Below are 20,031 nucleotides of genomic sequence, written 5' to 3' on the forward strand. Positions count from 1 at the left end.
ATAGACCAGTGGGAGGTAGGGTCTCCTCTGCCCCTTGTTACTGACCAAAAAAAAGCTGGACATCAACTTTTTAGTAAACCAAAAAGTAAGTCTCAACAAATGCCTTTGCCAAAATAAGGTTTTATTTTGAAAGTCATTTGAAAGACAGGAGGCAAGGAGGCCTACGACCCAACGGATGTAGGTTCCAAATCTGGATTCGTACCAGCCCCCACCAATGGTCTCTGTCAGGCCAAAAAGGTGCTTTCTTTGGTAATTCCTGTTTTTTAGCTTCCTGGAGAAGAGATCTTTTCCCACAAGCCATCTTCATTTTTTTTGTAGAGTAGGGCTTTATTTCCAGGAAACAGTGTGTTAGTTGGAGATGGGTATTTTTTTAAAAACATCAAGGTAGATCTAATATGTTCAACAAAGTGAGGCGGCTCAGCCAGAGGCGAAGTAGAAAGATTCTGAAAACACAAGATGGTGGGCATGAGAGAAGTCACCTTGCTGTTCCCCGCTTTGATAAAGATGTCAAAGTATCTTTGTTCTTGGACACATATATAGTAAAATATGTAAGAAATGAGGTGGCCTGGATTAATAAGAAAAAAGTTGAATGCTTACTGCTTTACCCACACAAATTTCCATCCAGGACTTTACATATCCCCAGTTGATATACAAGTTAAATGGGGTCTGTCAATGGCATCCAAAAAGTAAAAGGGAAAGCAGCTATGACCTGGTCTAAACCCTTTTTTTTCCTTACAGATGGGGAAAGCAGGGTCCAGAGATTTAAGACTTACCCAGCCTGTAAACTCTCACCTCTAGTATTTGCTTGTCATCTTGCTGCAACCAGAAATCCACATGTGGAAATGGCGTCCAGGAGTACGGTCCTATACGAAGTAGTTCTGTCTCTGCATCATAAATGCTAATCATCTACAAAAGAACGTGTCAAGGATAGAATTTCAGGAATGTCACCCACTTTTCAAACCCTCCCAGTAACGCAAGCGCCAGTGTAGTCCTTTCATGCATTTCTCTGCATAAGCTGCTTAAAGCCTGTCTGAAATAACAAACTGCCAGCTACTGAACACGTCCCATGTGTCTGCTGCTGCACGCTGTGGGGCATACACATGACTGCTGAGCGCCAACAGCAGTCCCACAGGACAAGGGTGTTTTTCCCATTTGGGGTGAAAACTTGAGGCTCAGAGAAACGGGGCCCATTTCCCAGGTCATGTGTCCAGTAAGCCTCAGAGCTGGGCCTCAAACCCAGATGCGTCTGACTAAAGTCTGTGTTCCTCATTGCCTCATTATTTATACCCCAAACAACTGATCACCTTGCAATTGAAAAGCATACAGTGCCTGCTGCCCTGTCTCTGAATTGACAAAAGACCAAGGCGAAAAGTCTGCACAGTCTTAACGTTTCTACCTCCACTCCTAAGAGAAAGATAGGAGGGTGAACAGAATGGCTCCTAAGTGTCTAGAGTTCCCCTCCCTGGAGAGGGAAAATGCAGCCTTTACCCCCATCAAAAGAAAGAAGCTAATTTGCCAAATGATCCATTCCTTGAATTCCCAAATTTGCCAGTGGCAGCCTCAGCTTACCCAGCAATACTCACTTTGGTAACTGAGACTGAAATCTGTTCTGAGTATCAAACTAAACTAGGCCTGTTACGCTCCTTGAGAAGTCCTAAAAGTGTTAAAAGGGGTGGCAAAACAAATCGCTCTGAATCCAAACACATTTTCCAGTGAAAACATCAGCATTTCATAAATGAGAAGATTTCTTTGGGGTGGCCTGAATATGATTTCTGTTTTTTCACACTTTGAGCATTTTTAAAGCTTTCACCCATTCCTCAAATGGCATATAAACCTTGAGTTTTCTGTTTTCTAACTTTTAAAATCACAGTGTTATCTAATTAAGTTCACTGAGGGAATCACACTTTAATTTGATCATTATTTTGGGTTAATTGTTTCAGCAAATTGCTCTTCGGCGACCCTGTCCAAAAGAATGCCTAGTCCCGAGTGCAGAGGGGAGAAACCTCCACTCCTGCGTCCCAGGTCTCCTCTCTTTGTAGGAACTTTATAGGAAGGCTCTTACCAAGTAACAGAAGTTTGTTCTCTTTGAATTCAGATGCTTGGGTTCACACATACCTCCCACACCTTTTAGGCAGAGAACTGGAGCTGATGACCTCAAGATGTTCATTACTATTTTGAGACAGTGAGTGTGGGGAGGTATGTGTGTATGTGCTGGTCCCTGCTAATTGACAACTGTAAAGAAGCTGACATACAGCATAAACTTTTCTAAGATCCAGAAAACTTAAGGCCTTGATATTTGATACCCCCTTTTTTTTTTGTTTTTTTTTTTTTTTTACCCCTTAACAAAGATGATTTCAAACTCACTGGTCCTCCTGCTAAAGTCCGCGCGGCCCGCAGCTGCTCCTCTGGACCCCGATCTTGAAAGGAGGCTCTGTAAATCTCTGCAGTCTTAATATTGACAGCTGTGAAGGACAACAGGATGACTCTGAATTGACAAGAGACCAAGGCGAAAAGTCTGCACAGTCTTAACGTTTCTACCTCCACTCCTAAGAGAAAGATAGGAAGGTGAACAGAATGGCTCCTAAGTGTCTGGGGTTCCCCCTCCCTGGAGAGGGAAAATGCAACCTTTACCCCAAGAAAAGTGCAGGGAGGCCCGAGCTGAACTCGATGAGATTTTGTTCTAAACCAAGAGCTGCTTTCCACATGGGAGGCAGCCATTCCTTCAGTCGGACATGTAGCAAAACCTCTGGTCAGCCCTACTGGTGTACAGCCAGGGGTAGGTAGGTCAACTGTGATCATTCTGTTGGAATCTTCACAATTTAGTATTTTATACATACACGAAATTACACAGAATAGAACAGTGAACACCATGTACCTACTACCCAGCTAAATCAATCAGGTATCACCGATACAGCAGCAGCTCTCTGAAATACAGCCGATTCTTCGCCTTTTCCTCAGGAGTCCTGGGGCTGTCAAGCAGGGAGGATGGTTCTGGGTTTTCTCTAGCCTGAGCTTTACACTTTGGAGGACTTCTGTTCTCAAGCAGAACCTCCTCAGTTCCTGATGTATAGAAGGATTCCAGTGCCTACCTTCCTCCCCCAGAGCACTGGCCGGAGAAAAGCGCGCCTGGCCTGGGGTGCTGGGGAGAGGTGGAAACAAAACCAGGTGCTCTCCCAGCTCCTGGGAAGGGTGGGCAGGGCCTGTGCCTTCTATCTGCTACCACGTTGCTGCCTCAAAGTCTTAAGAAGTGAATGTTACCTCCGTTTTGTAGGTAAAGCTTAGAGAAGTTAAGCTACTTGCCCAAGGTTTCACAGCAGATGTTCACAGGAGCTGGGATCTGAACCCAAGGCTGTCCCATCCTGACAGCAGTGTGGTCACTGGTTTGTTGAATTAGACTTTAACCACACATGTGACCAAGCCTCCAACCCACAAAAGATGCACACTACTTACCAATGCCATATATTATCGGAAAGTGGTTTTCGTTTTCTTCCCGGTCATTTAATTCTACAAAATAAAAATGTTTAAGATACACTTTTTAAAGAAATACCAAACAATTATTTTTACTTTGTATAATGAAGGCCAAGAAGGAACTCCTCAATGCAGAAAGGGAGGAAAATTCCAGAAAATGAAAAGGATTGTGGCCCTGTTTCCCTACCCTGTCCCAAGGCAGGGGGGTTTCTACTGAACAAACTGGCAGCTGCAGAATTGGTCCCCACTCCCCCCACCTTCTCCGTGCGCCCTGTCTGCCACACAGGTGGTGGCTCCTCTGAGATCCAGTGCCCTCCTTCCTGGGAGACAAGGGGGCCGCACTGAAACTGAGGCTGGGCAGATGGTGACAAGGGCAAGGGGAAGGCCATCCCACCACAGGAAGAGCCAGAACAGATGCTGGCCAACCCGTGGCAGCAGTGTGTGCCAGGACTTGGGCCCACTGCAAGGCTGGGGGCAAAACAGTCCTGAGACCCACATCTTCACTTTGGGACAAATGGCAGAACTTACCTGTCACACACAGTGTCACTAAGTGAATGTCATCTTCTTGCCTGTCAAATTCACCTACGATGAGAAGTTCAAGACTGGATATCAGAAAAGTTCCTCTAGTTACCAGAACAAACTGCTGAGCAAGCCAAGGACAGGCAGGGACGGCAGCCAGCTGAGTGTGCTCCACCCCACACCCCAACGCCCACGCCCAAGCAGCCACAGCCTGGCCTCTGGGGAGCTGACACCACAGAACCCCGACCGCCAGAAGATGGCCACATTCTCAGTCTCAGGCCCAAAGGAGCCTGGGCTGAGCCTTCCCATTTTTCTCCTCATTCTGAGAGTTTTGCGGGGACCCATGGATTCATAAGATTTTTACTTTTCTCCTAAGTAAACTGTTTTCCTGATTATCAGAGTTGTAAAAACAAACATCTGGCCACTGTAACAGATTTGAAAAATACAGGAGAACATAAGGAAGTCGGTTTTTAATGTCCATAATCCTAGCACTGTTAATAATTAGTGTATTTTCTTCCATATTTTTCTGTGCTCAGCAAAGCTGACCATAAAGACAATTTTACAATTTTTTTTTTTTAAGATGGAGTCTTAGGCTCTGTCACCCAGGCTGGAGTACAGTAGAGCGACCTCTGCTCATCACAATCTCCGCCTCCCGGGTTCAAGTGATTCTCCTGCCTCAGCCTCCCGAGTAGCTGGAATTACAGGTGTGTGCCACCACGCCCAGCTAATTTTTGTATTTTTAGTAGAGACAAGGTTTCACCATGTTGGCCAGGCTGGCTGGTCTTGAACTCCTGATTTCAAGTGATCCACCAGCCTTGGCCTCCCAAAGTTCTGGGATTACAGGAATGAGCCACTGCGCCCAGCCAACAATTTTATATCCTGATTTGCTTGTGCATAGGTATTTTCCCATGTAATTCTCACCTTTATGTGTTATTTTTTAGCGACTACATAATTATTATTCCATAACATCAGATTTCCTGTTATACGTAATGTTCTACTGCTCATCTTCAGGCTCAAATCTCTATGCACATTTCGGATTATTTTCTTAGCATGTATTTCCACAAGGGGAATTACTGGGTCAAAGGATATTAACCTTTTACTTAATTTTTTTGAGACTGAGTCTCCCTCTGTCACCCAGGCTGGAGTGCAGTGGTGCGATCTCAGTTCACCGCAACCTCCATCTCCTAGGTTCAAACAATTCTGCCTCAGCCTCCTGAGTAGCTGGGATTACAGGCGTGCACCACTATGCCCATTTCGCTCTTGATGCCCATGCTGGAGTGCAATGGCATGATCTCAGCTCACCACAGCCTCCACCTCCCGGGTTCCAGCAATTCTCCTGCCTCAGCCTCCCAAGTAGCTGGGATTACAGGTATGCTCCACCATGCCCAGCTAATTTTGTATTTTTAGTAGAGACGGGGTTTCTCCATGTTGGTCAGGCTTGTCTCGAACCTCTGACCTCAGGTGATCAGCCTGCCTTCAACTCCCAAAGTGCTGTGATTACAGGCAGGAGCCACTGCGCCTGGCCTAATTTTTGTATTTTTAGTAGAGACAGGGTTTCACTATGTTACCCAGGCTGGTCTTGAACTCCTGACCTTAGGTTATCCACCTTCCTCGGCCTCCCAAAGTGCTGGGATTACAGGCATGAGCCACCGTGCCCGGCCGGATATGAACCTTTTTTAAGAGTTAACTCATGGCAAGACCCTGTCTCTACAAAAAATTTAAAAATCAGCTGGGCATCCATCCTGGCTAACACGGTGAAATCTCGTCTCTACTAAAAATACAAAAAATCAGCTGGGCATGGTGGCGGGCGCCTGTAGTCCCAGCTACTAGGAAGGCTGAGGCAGGAGAATGGCATGAACCCAGGAGGCAGAGCTTGCAGTGAGCCAAGATCGCGCCACTGCACTCCAGCCTGGGTGATAGAGCAAGATTACATCTCAAAAAAAAAAAAGAAGAATCAGCTGGGCATGGTGGCATGCACCTAGTCACAGCTACTTGGGAGGCTGAGGAGGGAGGATCACTTGAACTCAGTAGGTTGAGGCTGCAGTAAGCCATGATGGTGCCACTGCACTACAGCCTGGGCGGCAGAGTGAGGCCTTCAGTCATGATGCCAAATTGCTTCCCGGACAGGCTGTACCATTGTATGAGTAAGCTTACCTCACAGCCTCGTGCTTAGTCCACACACAACAATGTCATCTTTGTTTCCTTCTTTCTTGAAAATATTTGCTAATTTAGGCCAGGCACAGTGACTCACACCTGTAATCCCAGCACTTTGGGAGGCCGAGGCAGGTGGATCACGAGGTCAACAGTTCACAACCAGCCTGGCCAACACGGTGAAACCCCGTCTCTACTAAAAATACAAAATTAGGTGGGTGTGGTCGCTCACGCCTGTGATCCCAGCTACTCGGGAGGGTGAGCCAGGAGAACTGCTTGAACCCAGGAGGCAGAGCTTGCAGTGAGCCGAGATTGTGCTACTGCACTCCATTCTGGTCAACAGAGCAAGACTCCGTCTTAAAAAACAAAAAAAGAAAGAAAAAGAAAAAAACATGCTAATAGGGAAAAAACGGTATCATCAGTGTTTTAATTTTCTGCAGATTAAAATGGACATTTTTGCCAGGAGGGAGGGTGGCTCTGTTTTCACACAGTTGAGAGCACTTACTGTTTTGGAATGTGTCCACTGCTGTTTTAGTAGAAAATCTTGTCGCCAGCCCTGCAACCCTACACATGAGCTCCATGCATTCAGTGTTTCTGTGAAGCTCCAAGCGAGGCAGTCTGTTTCTCTATGCTGCTCCAAGGGGGGGTACCCTTCTCAGGTTTTGTACTAGTTGGGATTTTTAACCCAAGCAAATTCAGGTACATATTTGTATCCAATTTGGGGGAAAGAAAAAACAATGAACTTACTAAGAAGTTGATGAGTGAGTTTTTGTGACAACTGCCTGTCGTCACTGAAGCCTCCAACGAGGTGCATTTCCAGCCTGGCAAAGAGATGGGACAGGGGTCAGAGGCCAGAAGACGACACCAGTGCGTGCACTGGTCTCACTTTGCACTTTCATTCTCAGTTTCTGTGAACCTTGCTCTACAGCAGAGCTGCAGGTCATCTTCGTGCCACCGCAAAACACAACACCTGCAGCACACGGCCAAGGCCAATGGCAAGCTTCTGGGGACCCTGCCCAGGGGCCCTGAGGACTCAGGGGATCCATATCTGAACACAAACGTGATGCCGCCTCCATGCACCAGTGGGGAGCTCTGCTCTAGAAGAGTACGGGCACAGGACGGGCGCAGTGGCTCACACCTGTAATCGTAGCACTTTGGGAGGCTGAGGTGGATGGATCACTTGAGGTCAGGAGTTCAAGACCAGCCTGGCCAACATGGTAAAACTCCATCTCTACTAAAAATACGAAAATTAGGCCAGGCATAGTGGCTCACACCTGTAATGCCAGCACTTTGGGAGGCTGAGGCAGGCGGATTGCTTGAGCTCAGGAGTCTGCAACCAGCCTGAGCAACTCCATCTCTATTAAAATACAAAAAAAATAGAACTCCATCTCTATTAAAATACAAAATAGAATAGAAACTCCATCTCTATTAAAATACAAAAAAAAAAAATCTGGCCGTTATGGCATGCACCTGTAGTCCCAGCTACTTGGGAGGCTGAGGCAGGAGAATTGCTTGAACCCGGGCGGCAGAGGTTGCAGTGAGTCAAGATCGTGCCACTGCACTCCAGCTTGGGCTACACAGTGAGACTGCATGTCAAGGGAAGAAAAAAAGAAAATTAGCCGGGCATGGTGGCGCACCTGTAATTCCAGCTACTCGGGAGGCTGAGGCAGGAGAACTGCTTGAACCTGGGAGGTGGAGATTGCAGTGAGCCGAGATCGCACCACTGCACTCCAGCTCTGGGCAACCGAGCAAGACTCCGTCTCGGGAAATAAATAAATAAGTAAGTTGGGCGTGGTGGTGGGCGTCTGTAATCCCAGCTGCTTGGGAGGCTGAGGCAGGAGAATCACTTGAACCCAGGAGGCAGAGGTTGCAGTGAGCCAAGATTGTGCCATTGCATGCCAGCATGGGTGACAGAGCCAGACTCTGTCTCAAAAAAAAAAAAGTTTGGGGCCAGGTATGCTGGCACATACCTCTATTCCCAGCTACTCGGGAGGCAGAGGTGGAAGGATTGCTTGAGCCCAGAAGTTTGAGACTAGCCTGGGTGACGGTGAAACTCTGGCTCTAAAACAAATTTAAAAAAAAACAAAAAAACTGAGCAACTGCCTCTTGGAAGCCCTCCTTAGGAGTCACACTGCACATTAGCACAGTGAAACTCTGAGAAGTCCTGCGATTGAAAAAACCCAACTTTGTTGAATCCAGTGTTTCCCACACTCACCTACTACCCCCTTTTCCACAGCCCGTCAACCGGGGGAATTCATGCTCGGCAAAGTGTTGCCGGACTTCACGCTGCCTTCTGAGACACACAGTCTTCCTAAGGGATGAACCAGGACCTTGGATGTATCCAGCATGGGGCACAGCCTCAAGGGGCCTCCTCATAAACTCCGAGTAGTAAAGAGAGCTGTGCCCACCATGGCTGTGCTCGCCACTGGGCCACTAGGTTTGCCTCTGACTCCCCAAGTAATCACAGTTGTTCTACAACAGATGAGGAAGAGCTGACAAGCATGTTCTGAGAACCATGGAGCACAGTGTGTGGCAACATAATGACACTGATTATGTCCCCCTGCCGGGGACAAGGTGATAGGCAAATGAAAATACTATTTTGGGTCTGCATGGGTCACATGCCCATGAAGTCAGCCCAGCGTTGGCACAGACCGCAGAGGTAGAATTTAGAATCGATCACTATTGACTAGCAAAACTCTCCCAGAGAACTCTCTTTCCTTTTTTTTTTTTTTTTTTTTTTTTGAGACGGAGTCTCGCTCTGTCGCCCAGGCTGGAGTGCAGTGGCCAAATCTCAGCTCACTGCAAGCTCCGCCTCCCGGGTTCCCACCATTCTCCTGCCTCAGCCTCCCGAGTAGCTGGGACCACAGGCGCCGCCACCTCGCCCGGCTAATTTTTTGTGTTTTTAGTAGAGACGGGGTTTCGCCGTGTTAGCCAGGATGTTCTCGATCTCCTGACCTTGTGATCCGCCCGTCTCGGCCTCCCAAAGTGCTGGGATTACAGGCTTGAGCCACCGCGCCCGGCCTCTCTTTCCTTTTTTGACTCCTGCGATTCCAAGCCTTTGTATATGATGGGAATAATTCACTCAATGGCTGCCTTAGACTTCAAATAAAATGACAGCAACGCCTGCCAGGTCTACACAAAGACAGAGCACGGAGAGGGGACAGGTGTGTGAACAGTGGTCTTGACAGCAGGCCTGTGTCATCAGCCTCCACTTAGCTCCTGTGTGCTCCAGCATGTTGGGCCTCAGTGCCTGTCTCTGTCAAACGCAGGCAGCAGATACTTTACTGCAGGGAGAGAGGATAGGTGCTGCGGGGGCAGCCGGGCTGGAGGCTGCTGCTTCTCTAGCAATCCGTGGGAAACTATCAATCTGCTAGAATTTAAAACTGCACCCCCCTCAGCTGAGAGGATCACTTGAGCCCAAGAGTTTGAGACCAGCCTGGGCAACATGGCAAAACCCCGTCTCTACAAAAAAAAAAAAATACAACAAACTAGCCGGGAGTGGTGGTGCACACCTGTGGTCCCAGCTACTCGGGAGGCTGAGGTGGGAGAATCACTTGAGTCTGCGAAGTCAAGGCTGCAGTGAGCTGAGATCACACAAATGCGCTCCAGACAGGGCAACATAGCAAGACCCTATCTCAACAACAACAGAAAGAGAACAAGAAAAAGAACTACAGGCCTCACCCCCTGACAGTCCCCACATCTTCCTGGCCTCGTCTTCTCCACAGACCGCCTCACCACCCAACACCCCCTCTTGTGTACAGTCTCTTGGCTTCGGAATACGAACACCTTGGGCCAGGCTTTCTGTCTACTCTTCACTGCTGTGTCCCTAGAAACTACAAGGGGTAGGTGAGAGGAAGCATTTAACAAGTAACTGCGGGAAAAATGACTGCACGAAGAGCTACCACACCTGGGGGGGAGCAAAGCGACCTGAAAATCGCAAACGCGACGTTCCTAAGAGGACATCAAGTTCAAAGTTAAGCCTTCCATCTCAAGTCCCGCACCCCCTCATTCACTCAACCACTGCTGATGCAGTGCCCACGTCGTGCCAGGTTCTGTTCCAGGGGAACGAGGCAGACACAGCGGTGGCAGCATCCTGTGTTCCCCTAACAGCTTCCAGGCCACGTCCTGCACGCGACGGTTCCAAGATCCCAATTCACCTATGAGAGCAGCGTGGATCTCACCTTCCACATTGAGCGTGGTCGGAAAAGGATTTTATGGAGTTCATGATCAAGGGGACCTCAGCTTTGGTGTCGGTTCCGTCACAATGTGTCAAGCAGGTGGCCCCATTACCTGAAGAACAAGGGTAAAAGGACTCAAGTTATTCCTGATGCAAGCGCAGTGCAGAGGCCGAGACTCCGCCTGTCCCTCTGGACCGCCTCGTCTTTGAATATCCTGTAGGGGAAAAACGGAAAGGTCTGTGCTGCCCAGCCAACCCATTCTGACCAGGACACCAGGGAGACACCATGCAGACCAGAAAAAAGGTAAGCGGAGTCCGCTTCCAACAAGACACCAGGAAACTCAACGCGAGAATTTCAATGGTCCCAAAGGTTGGGTCAGTTTAAGTAATGGTTTCCTTCACCTCTCTCGTCATACCTGTGTGCCTCAGGACCACAATGTGACAAGTAGTGGCATCATCAGAACCCAGAATGGAGATGGAGCCTGTTTAAAAAAGAAATAAAATAAAATATCCAATAGCCTTTTGGGATAACGCCCAATTCACTGCTTCCTAACCTACCATCCTTTGGGGAGGTCACTGCAAGCTCTCTTTGCTGAACATACAGAAGGCCCTGGGGTCCCACTTGTTGAACAGACTGACCTCTGAGAAGTCTGGCTCTTTCCTGTTTAATTAAAAAAAAATAAAATAGTGATGTAAATTAGTGAGGATGGAAAAACTAAAGATGTGGAGAGAGCCAAAGCGGGCTCTGGTGGGCAGCACGGTAGTGTGTCGGGAGTGTGTTAGCGGACAGAGAGGCTCAAAGAAAAAGGCAGCAGCCACGGTCATTCGGAACAATGCAGAGAAGACGATGAGGTTCTGCGCAGTGGTTTAACCTACGAAATCAGATGTCATAGTAACCTATGAAATGAGATGCAAAAATCCTTTATTACAGTTTTTTTTGTTTTTTGTTTTTTGTTTTTTTTTAAAGAGACAGGGCCTCACTATGTTGCCCAAGCTGGTCTTGAACTCCTGGGCTCAAGCAATCTTCCTGCCTTGGCCTCCCAAAGTACTGGGATTACAGGCGTGAGCCACTACACCCGGCTATCACAGTTCTTTACTAAAGAGTGTGAGACTCTTCACAATTTAAAGAGAATCAGATTACACAGGAATAGTGGATGGATGGCTCTGAAATCACATCCCCCTTTTTTTTTTTTGGAGACAGTCTCTCACTCTGTCACCCAAGCTGGAGTACAGTGGTACAATTTCAACTCACTGCAGCTTCCACCTCCCAGGCTCGAGCAATCCTCCCACCTTAGCCTCCTAAGTAGCTGGGACCACAGGCCTGCACCACCACACCCAGCTGATTTTTATACTTTTTGTAGAGATGGGGCCTCCCTATGATGCCCAGGCTGGTCTCAAACTCTTGGACTCAAGTGATCCACCCGCCTTGGCCTCCTACTGTGCTGGGATTACAGGCATAAGCCACCATACCTGGCCTCCTCTTTTTTACCTTAGTCCCTAATCTAGTAATTTCAATTCTGGAAATCTGTCCTAAGGAAATAACTCAAAATGTGTTCATCTCTGTGTTATTTGTTTTGTCTTTTTTTTTTTTTTTTTTTTTGGGACAGAGTCTTGCTCTGTTGCCCAGTCTGGAGTGCAGTGGCATGATCTCAGCTCACTGTAGTCTCCACCTCCCAGGTTCAAGTGATTCTCATCCTCAGCCTCCCCAGTAGCTAGGATTACAGGCAGGCGCCACCATGCCCAGCTTTTTGTATTTTTAATAGAAACCGGGTTTCGCCATGTTGGCCACACTAGTATCAAACTCCTGGCCTCAAGTGATCCGCCCGCCTTGGCCTCCCAAGGTGCTGGGATTATAGCATAAGCCACCGTGCCCTGCCCCCTGTGTAATTTGTAATGGGGAAAAGCTGGGAGCAACAATGGAAAAAGTAAGTAAATTATGCACAGAACCAAGTCACAACCACTAAGTACACAGTCATGAGAAATGAAAACTATGGGAAAAAGAGTTTCAAAATGCTAATTGAAAAGCCAGCTATAGAAGTAGAAAAAATGTTTTGAAGAGCTATAAATGTGCCATTGACATGACAATGATTAAATGCTTATAGAGAAAAATACTGGAAGGAAATTTCACCAATACAACCATGGCTGTGCCAGAAAGAGCAAACATGAGTGATTTCCTGGTGCTGTTGTCCTCTCTTCTCTCAATGTTCTATCACATAGTTATTATTAGAATATAAAAACCGAATGGATAAGGTAAATTTACGAACGATATGTTAATACTAAGTGTCAATAATCTAATTGAATATTTGTACAAACTTATTTAGTGAGCTTGCAAAAAAATTTAAGTGGTTAAAAATTCAAGTGGTTAAATTATTTAATGAAAACTTTTTCAAAAATGTTAAATTGATATAACACTACAATGTATCATCATTTCCTTCTTACTTGCAACAAACTCCTGGATGAACAAAATCTTCCTCAAATGTCTGGACAACGTATGTATGTATTGCCTACACGGGAGGACAGTTTTGCAGTCTCTGTCTTCTATCGACTTCCTGCCATTTCGCATGAGTGGTGCTAATTTAGGTTAGTGCTCGCTTAATAAAATATAAGAGCAGCTGGTTACGATGGCTCCCAACTGTAATCCCAACACTTTGGGAGGCTAAGAAGGGAGGACTACTTGAGCCTTGGAGTTCAAAACCAGCCTGGGCAACGAGGAATATCCTGTCTCTACAAAAAAAAAAAAAAAAAAAAAATTAGCTGGGTGTGGTGGTGTGTGCCTGTAGTCCCAGCTACTCTGGAGGCTCAGGTGAGAGGATCACTTGCAGCCAGGAGGTGCAGGCTGCAGTGAACCATGATTGTACCACTGCACTCCAGCCTGGGTGACAGACCAAGACCCTGCCTCAAAAAAAAAAAAAATTAAGATTAAACTAAAAGAAGACATCTAATAAACATAATGATCAGCTTGATTACTTACACGGCGTTTTCTTCTCTTTATACACTTCCATTAACCGGAAGCAAGGTGTCAATGAAAATGAGACAAGCCCCTCAATTTAAGAAACAAACTAAAGATTAAATGAACTGCAGTGTAAAATTAGATTGGCAAGACAGCCTTGCGTGCTCCAGAAGTCAATGAGAAACGGGTGTGACAGACTGTGCTCTAATTCAGAACACCTCTACAGGTGAAAGCCTCTCATTCTCATTCCACTTCCTACCTCACCTTCATTCAGAATAACATAGGGGAGAATTCAGAATTCCCTCTTGATTACTCCTGAAATACTTACCTTCTGCTTTGCTCTTGGAGGGAAGGGAAGGGAAGGGAAGGGAGGGCGCAGAGGCGAATTTTTAACACTCATTTTCACAACTGGGTCACCACTCAAAAGCAAAGCTATTTGTGAGAAATTAATTATTCCTTTCACAGAGACCAGAAAGCATGTCTCTCTTCAACACAGCTCCTTCGATTTCCCAAAGAAATAAAAGCAAACATTATCGGAAGAGAGAAAGCCAGAAAACTAGCGCAGCAGACTACTCTGCTCTATGTTTTAATTTCTGTTTTTAGACGGGGTCTCACTGTCTGCCAGGCTGGAGCGCAGCAGCAAGACCGTGCCTTACTGTGGCCTCTGGCCTCAAGCAGTCCTCCCACCGCAGCCTCCCAAGGAGCTGGGCGCTACAGGCGTGAGCCACCACACTGGGCTAACTTTTGTATGTTTTATAGAGATGGGAGGTCTCCCTGTGTTATTGCCCAGGCTGGTCTCGAACTCCTGGCCTCACGTGATCCTCCTGCTTCAGCCTCCCAAAGTGCTAGGATTATAGGCATGAGTCACTGTGCCCAGCCTCTACTTTATTTTTAATTATTTTTTTTTTTTTTAAGAGACAAGGCCTCACTCTGTTGCCCAGGCTGAAGTGCTGTGGCCCCATCATAGCTCACTGCAGCCTCGAACTCCTGGGCTCAAGCAATCCTCCCACCTCAGCCTCCTTTGGAGTAGCTGGAACCACAGGCGCACGCCACCACACTTGGCTAATTTTTCCTCTTTCAAGTAGTGAAAAGAGTTTACCCAAACTTCCCTTCTTTGGAAAAACACACAGTCCTACTTTATAAATTCATATACAAATAGTCCCAGTTTTCTTAACCTCTCATATTCTCTAGACACTAATATTTGCTTTAAAAAAAAACTTTTCCCTCAGTCCCTCATCCCTATTTCCCAATTCCTATTCAAAGGCAGTATTCTCTTAACCCAGTGACCAGCAGATTTTCTCAAAAAGGCCAGACAGTAAATATTTGGGGTTCTGCAAGGCCGCAGTCCCCGTCACAATTGCTCAACTCTGCTGTGACGAAGTGAAAGCAGCCACAGACCATACAGATGGTATGTGTAAAACTATAAAGGTGACACCGAAGTTTTAATTTCAATACAATTTAACATGTTACAAAATATTATTTTGATTTTCGACCTTTGAGAAATATAAAGACCACTCTTGGCCTACAGGCTATACATAAACAGGGTCTGGCCCATGAGCTGTGGCTTGTTGACCTGTGTCTTAGCCAATCACCGAGCTGTCACCTAGGGGATGATCATGTGGCCCTCACCCCTGCTGTCCTGTTTGTCAATTCTTCCTTTATAAACAGGAGAGGGGCATGAAAGTGATTTGTGAACCGTAAAGCACAACAGTATATAAGAAATTATGAGGCTCAACACAGTGGCTCACGCCTGTAATCCCAGCACTTCGGAGGCCGACGCAGGAGGATCACTTGAGGTCAGGAGTTTCAGACCAGCCTGGCCAACATGTTGAAGCCCCATCTCTACTAAAAATACACAAATTAGCCGGGTATGGTGGCGGATGTCTGGTATCCCAGATACTTGGGAGGCTGAGGCAGGAGAATCGCTTGAACCTGGGAGGCAGAGGTTGCGGTGAGCCAAGATCGCGCCATTGCATTCCAGCCTGGGTGACAGAGCAAGGCTGCGTCTCTCAAAAATAAATAAATAAAAGCAGGAACTACGCCATGCTGTGAGCATCTTGTAGACTCTATGGAACTATATCACCCAAGATGTTGCAGGACTGGTGACCGCGTACCCAGTGACTGGTTAAGAGTGACTAAGGGAGGGCTCTCAACAGCTCTGGCCAAAGGAACTTTCTGCAGGGATGGTCAGTCTATATTCGTACTGTCTCATTAGGAGCCACTCTGTCTGCTCAGCACTTGAAATGTGGCTACCGCTACTGAAGAACTGAGTTTTCAATTTTGTCTAATTTTAATTGATTTAAATCATAAGGAACCACAGGGCTCGTGGCTACTGTACTGAATAGCGCAGCTCCAGAGGTAAGGGCAGGCTGCCAGGGTTCCAATCCTGGCTTCCCGGCTCCCAGGATGTGGGGCCTGGGGCCAGTTTCCCAGCCTCTCTGTGCCTCACAGTTCTCATCTGTAAAATGGGAATAGCAGTAACACTTGCTGTGGTGCTTGGCAGCTTCCACTGTATTACTGTTATTGTTATTTGCTAGTCATAGCTACACACAGGCTTTGAACTGTTGGTACTCCATACTCAGAACACATTGTTACATGAAAAAGACACATAAAACAACATATAGCAAGCTATCATTGTTTAAAAGCAAATTATATACAAAGAAAAACCTCCATTACGACTTCCACCAAACTGAAGAATGGTTGTAGTCATACATTACTTTTTTCTTCTCTATATTATTATATTTTGCTTTCCTACAAAGAGGACACCCTGCTTTATTACGTAAAAATAGTCCAGGCCGGGCAGACTGGCTCACACCGGTAATCCTAGCACTTTGGGAGGCCGAGATGGTCAGATCACTTGAGGTCGGGAGTTCGAGACCAGCCCGGCCAACCACGGTGAAACCCCGTCTCTACCAAAAATAAAAAAATTACCTGGGCTTGGTGGTGTGCACCTGTAATCGCAGCTACTTGGGAGGCTGAGGCACAACAATCGCTTGAACCTGGGAGGCGGAGGTTGCAGTAAGCCGATATTGCGCCACAGCACTCCAGCCTGGGCCACCGAGCGAAACTCAGTCTCCCAAAAAAAAAAAAATTCCAACCTTTAATGTCTCCCTGTTGCTAAGTAGGTGAAAAGTCCATCTGAGCCCCCTGGTCATTTGGTCATCTGGGTACAACCCACCTCTGTAGGTTTACTTTCCATGTTTCCCCTCCTCACCCTGGCTGCTCTGGGGAAACTGGCCAGGCCACCCACCCACTGAGCCCTTCCCCTCCTGCCCACCGCGCCCCAGGCGGCTTGCCCAGCTGCGATGCCTTCACCCTTCTTTTCAAATCTCTCTCGTGCCTGCATCCTTCACTTACACTGCCGCAAATCAAGGTGATTGCCCCCTTCCAAAGTTCTTGTAACACAAACTGGTCCCCAGTACACAGTCTTTCTAGGACATGTCTTCTTAAATAGGCCAAAACCTTCCTTCCAGAGGAGCAGTCCCAGTATGTCACCAAATCCCCCTCCACACTTAAGTGTGCAGCCCGGGACACCCATCTAACTTTCTATCACGAACATTTTCAAACAGACAAAAGTAGAGCGTCCCCTAAATTCTTCAGGCTGCTGAAATTATTTTTCCTTGGTGAGTCCTACTCCTGACTTCGCTAGTTAACAAGACAGTAACACAATGCAAGGATAAAATGACACACCACCACACCTAGCTCGGTGCATGTTGGCTAACAGACGATGGTCGGTCCTGAAATGCAAGCTGAGAATCACACAGAGCTGTCTGCCTTCTCCCGTCAGTAAGTACTTTTCACCCTTCAGATCACGTTCAGGGGTTATTTTGTGCCCTCGTTTATGCAACACATCTTTACTGAACGCCAATTCTATGCCAGGGACCGTCCTACGCTCTGAGGATACAAAAGTGAGGATACTACTCTTATCTGCCTTCAGGAGGCTTACATTCTGGGGACAGATCAAATAGAGAACAAACGAGCAAACAAAATAATCACAAACTGTACGGCTGTGACAGATGAAACCTCTAAATGCCTTCCCCAACCCCACACACTTGGTCAGGTTCCTGTGCTTCACATCTCAGTGAAAGGTGACGCTTTTTCTTTATGGCACTTAACAGTTTACAGTATCTGAGCCTTCTTCCATCAGAAACCATTCTCCCTTCTAGACTATAAACACTCCGAGGGTAGGGACAGTGATAAGTACGGTGCCCAACAGATATTAGGGGCTCGATATTTGATTCTCAAATCAACGAACTGATTGAGTCCCCTTTAACAGGATCTATGGCAAGTAGGACGTTTGCCTCCCCCGCTCCACGCCCCGCTCTTTTTAAAAACTAAGAACCCCTTTGCCAACAGCCCTTGCAGAAGCGTGGACAAGAGTTGAGAGATCCATTTGAGCACAAAAGCAGAAAAAACAAACAAAACCCGTGCATCAGGGCGTGGTCCTATGGCCCAGCTGGGTTGCAAGGCTCGCTCTTCCGGCTAAAAATAACTCGGCGCCCTACGCCCCGGGGGTAGGGGAGAGAGGAGGAAGGAATGGGGGTCCCCGCCAAGATCCCCCGGCCCAAACGCTCTCCGAAGCCCGCCCTGGAATAACCTGCTTCACGGGGACGCAAGGACGAGGCAACGTTCACGGCAGGCTGCCGGTCCCCGAAGGCGGGCGGCCGGATTTGCCTAAACGGACCGGCCCCTCTGGGGGCTGCAGCCGCCCCGTCTGGGAATAAGGGTCCCGGCGTGTCCTCAAGCCGCAGTGCTGTGCGACCTTGGGCAAGTCACCTAACCTCTCTGGGCACCCGTCCCCTCCCCAGTCAGAGAGTGGCCTCCGCTGCAGTCCGCTGAAGTCTCAAGAAGGCAAAAGCTCCCGGACCCCTCAAGGGGAAGGCGCGAGCCAACAGCCAGGGCTCCGGATGTGCCGACAGCGCCAAGTTTCAAGTCTGTGTCGCGTGAGACGGGCGGCGGCGGCGGGGTGAGGAGGGCGCTCGCCCGCCCTGCAGCTTCCCCTCGGGCCCTCCCCGAAGCCCCGCGCCGCGCCCCGCTCACCTCCAAAGGCGGGTGGGCTCGGACGAGGTCCCCGGCGGACTGCGGCAGCCGCACTCGCCTCCCCTCGACGAGCAGCGGCATCGCGGAGGCGGTCGCCCAGGCAGGCCCAGGGAGGCGGTGGCCCCCCCCCGCAGCCCCGGGCCGCCCGCCACCCCCGCCCCTCGGGCCGCGCGTCCCGCCTCGTCCTGCCCCGCCCCGCCGCGGGCGCTGCCGGGAAGTGGAGTCCAGGCGGAGGCGGCGCTGGCCGAAGAGTCTGGAGAAATCCAGGACGGGGCCGCAAGGCCTCACGGGAAATGTAGTCCAAAGCCAGGAAGCGGCCCCGGAAGCGGCCCGCGGCCCGCCTCCTCCGCAAGTGGCGCTGGGAGGTGTAGTCCCAAAAGCGTGGGAGTGAAGGAGGCGGGGAAAGGGGAGCGGCCAGGGAGCAGCTGTGCGAGCCAAGAGAGCCTCCGGGGGAGTTCCCGGGGCGGGTTCTGGCTCCGGCTACTGCGCTTTAGGTCATTGCTCCACGCTTCCCAGGTGTGACCTTCCACAAGCTTGAGTTTGGGACCCTGCTGTGCAGCTCCGTAGGATTGTATTCAATGAGTAATAAACCTAATCAGGCGGGCACGGTGGCTCACGCCTGTAATCCCAGAGCTTTGGGGTGCCGAGGCAGGAGGATCGCTTGAGGCCGGGAGTTCGAGACCAGCCTGGGCAACATAGCGAGACCCACTCTCCCCCATACCCTCGTCTCTGCCAAAAATTAAAACATTAACTGGGCGTGGTGGCATGCACCTGTAATCCCAGCCACTCTGTAGACTGAGGCGGGAGGATCTCTTGACCCCAGGAGTGGGAGGCTACAATGAGCTGTTTGGGCACTGCAGAGGGAGACTCTGTCTCTAAAAATAATAATAATAATAAACGTAAAGAGTCTTAAACTGGGAAAATATATGCTGAACTGTGCTAGCCCCATGTACTAAAGAGATCATCGATAACACTTTGTGGTTGGAATCCAATAGGCCACTCACAGGTGGGCTGGGAATCGTGGGGGAAGGATTTGCGGATACTGACTGCACAGTCCCTAATCTGAGGACTGGTCCCCAAGGCGAGAGGCGTCTCACCGTGGAGCTCTCGTCTCAAATCTGGAAATACTGCTCAAATTCATCTGACTCTGCAGCACATGAACAAAAAGTAATTTTACAAAAGATGCAGTGGTGAGTTTACAGAAGCTACAGAGGAGCCACATGATAGAGCAGAAACTTCATTAGAATTGTATCATCTGTATTCATCGTCTTTCATAAATCTCCCCTCAGCTTACACACCCCATTCAACAAAAATACCAGGAAATTTACTACAGTAAAGAAGTGACTGCAGAAATGGGTGTTCCCATTGCCAGGTTATCCAACTTCCCACCCAAAATAACTCTATTTCTAGCTACCAGGAAATTATTTCTCTGTATTATTACACCTACATTTCTCGTTTATCCTCACAAATGTAGGAGCTACTATCAACACCTCATTTGTCATTTGTCCTCACAAATCCAGGCGCTACTATCAACACCTCCGTCATAACAGATACGGTAACTTGCTCAAAGTGGTAGAAATAAGTAGTAGCACCAAGACTGAACCCAGCTTTGCATGATTCCAAAGGCAGTGCTCTCCATCACTATAAGATGCTCCTAGACTGTAAACAACTCATTCTAACACAGGTGACATGAAGTAAGTCCCAACTAGGAAAATCGGAGCTAAAA

General features: G+C 48.2%; 2 protein-coding genes across 10 annotated transcripts in view; one reads left to right on the top strand and one right to left on the bottom strand.

Annotated features, from left to right (window-relative positions):
* PDXDC1 (pyridoxal dependent decarboxylase domain containing 1) overlaps nucleotides 1–1,063 on the top strand; it is a 59,969-nt gene extending 58,906 nt beyond the window's left edge. For all 6 annotated transcript variants that reach the window (XM_031658426.1, XM_031658427.1, XM_031658425.1 and 3 more), the window contains one exon: nucleotides 739–1,063. In XM_031658426.1, coding sequence (XP_031514286.1) covers nucleotides 739–902 — 164 coding nt within the window. In that variant the 3' untranslated portion in view covers nucleotides 903–1,063. The remainder of the gene's footprint in view (nucleotides 1–738) is intronic.
* NTAN1 (N-terminal asparagine amidase) lies at nucleotides 101–18,486 on the bottom strand. Of its 4 annotated transcripts, XM_031658433.1 has the most exons (10): nucleotides 18,306–18,486; nucleotides 10,874–10,976; nucleotides 10,732–10,797; nucleotides 10,320–10,428; nucleotides 6,886–6,959; nucleotides 3,997–4,050; nucleotides 3,451–3,504; nucleotides 2,876–2,969; nucleotides 2,365–2,462; nucleotides 887–906 (listed from the first exon to the last, which is right to left on the bottom strand). In XM_031658433.1, exons 1-8 carry the CDS (start codon nucleotides 18,384–18,386, stop codon nucleotides 2,896–2,898), a joined length of 615 nt encoding a protein of 204 aa, XP_031514293.1. In that variant the 5' UTR covers nucleotides 18,387–18,486; the 3' UTR covers nucleotides 887–906; nucleotides 2,365–2,462; nucleotides 2,876–2,895. The 4 variants fall into 4 exon arrangements, 3 of the variants coding, with proteins under 3 accessions (XP_031514291.1, XP_031514293.1, XP_031514292.1); XM_031658431.1 differs by having other exon boundaries at nucleotides 880–906; nucleotides 2,365–2,969; XM_031658432.1 differs by lacking the exon at nucleotides 887–906 and having other exon boundaries at nucleotides 2,632–2,969.
* Between the last annotated feature and the right edge of the window lie 1,545 nt (nucleotides 18,487–20,031).

This window comes from Papio anubis, chromosome 18, assembly GCF_008728515.1.
Source record: "Papio anubis isolate 15944 chromosome 18, Panubis1.0, whole genome shotgun sequence".
Taxonomy (NCBI): domain Eukaryota; kingdom Metazoa; phylum Chordata; class Mammalia; order Primates; family Cercopithecidae; genus Papio; species Papio anubis.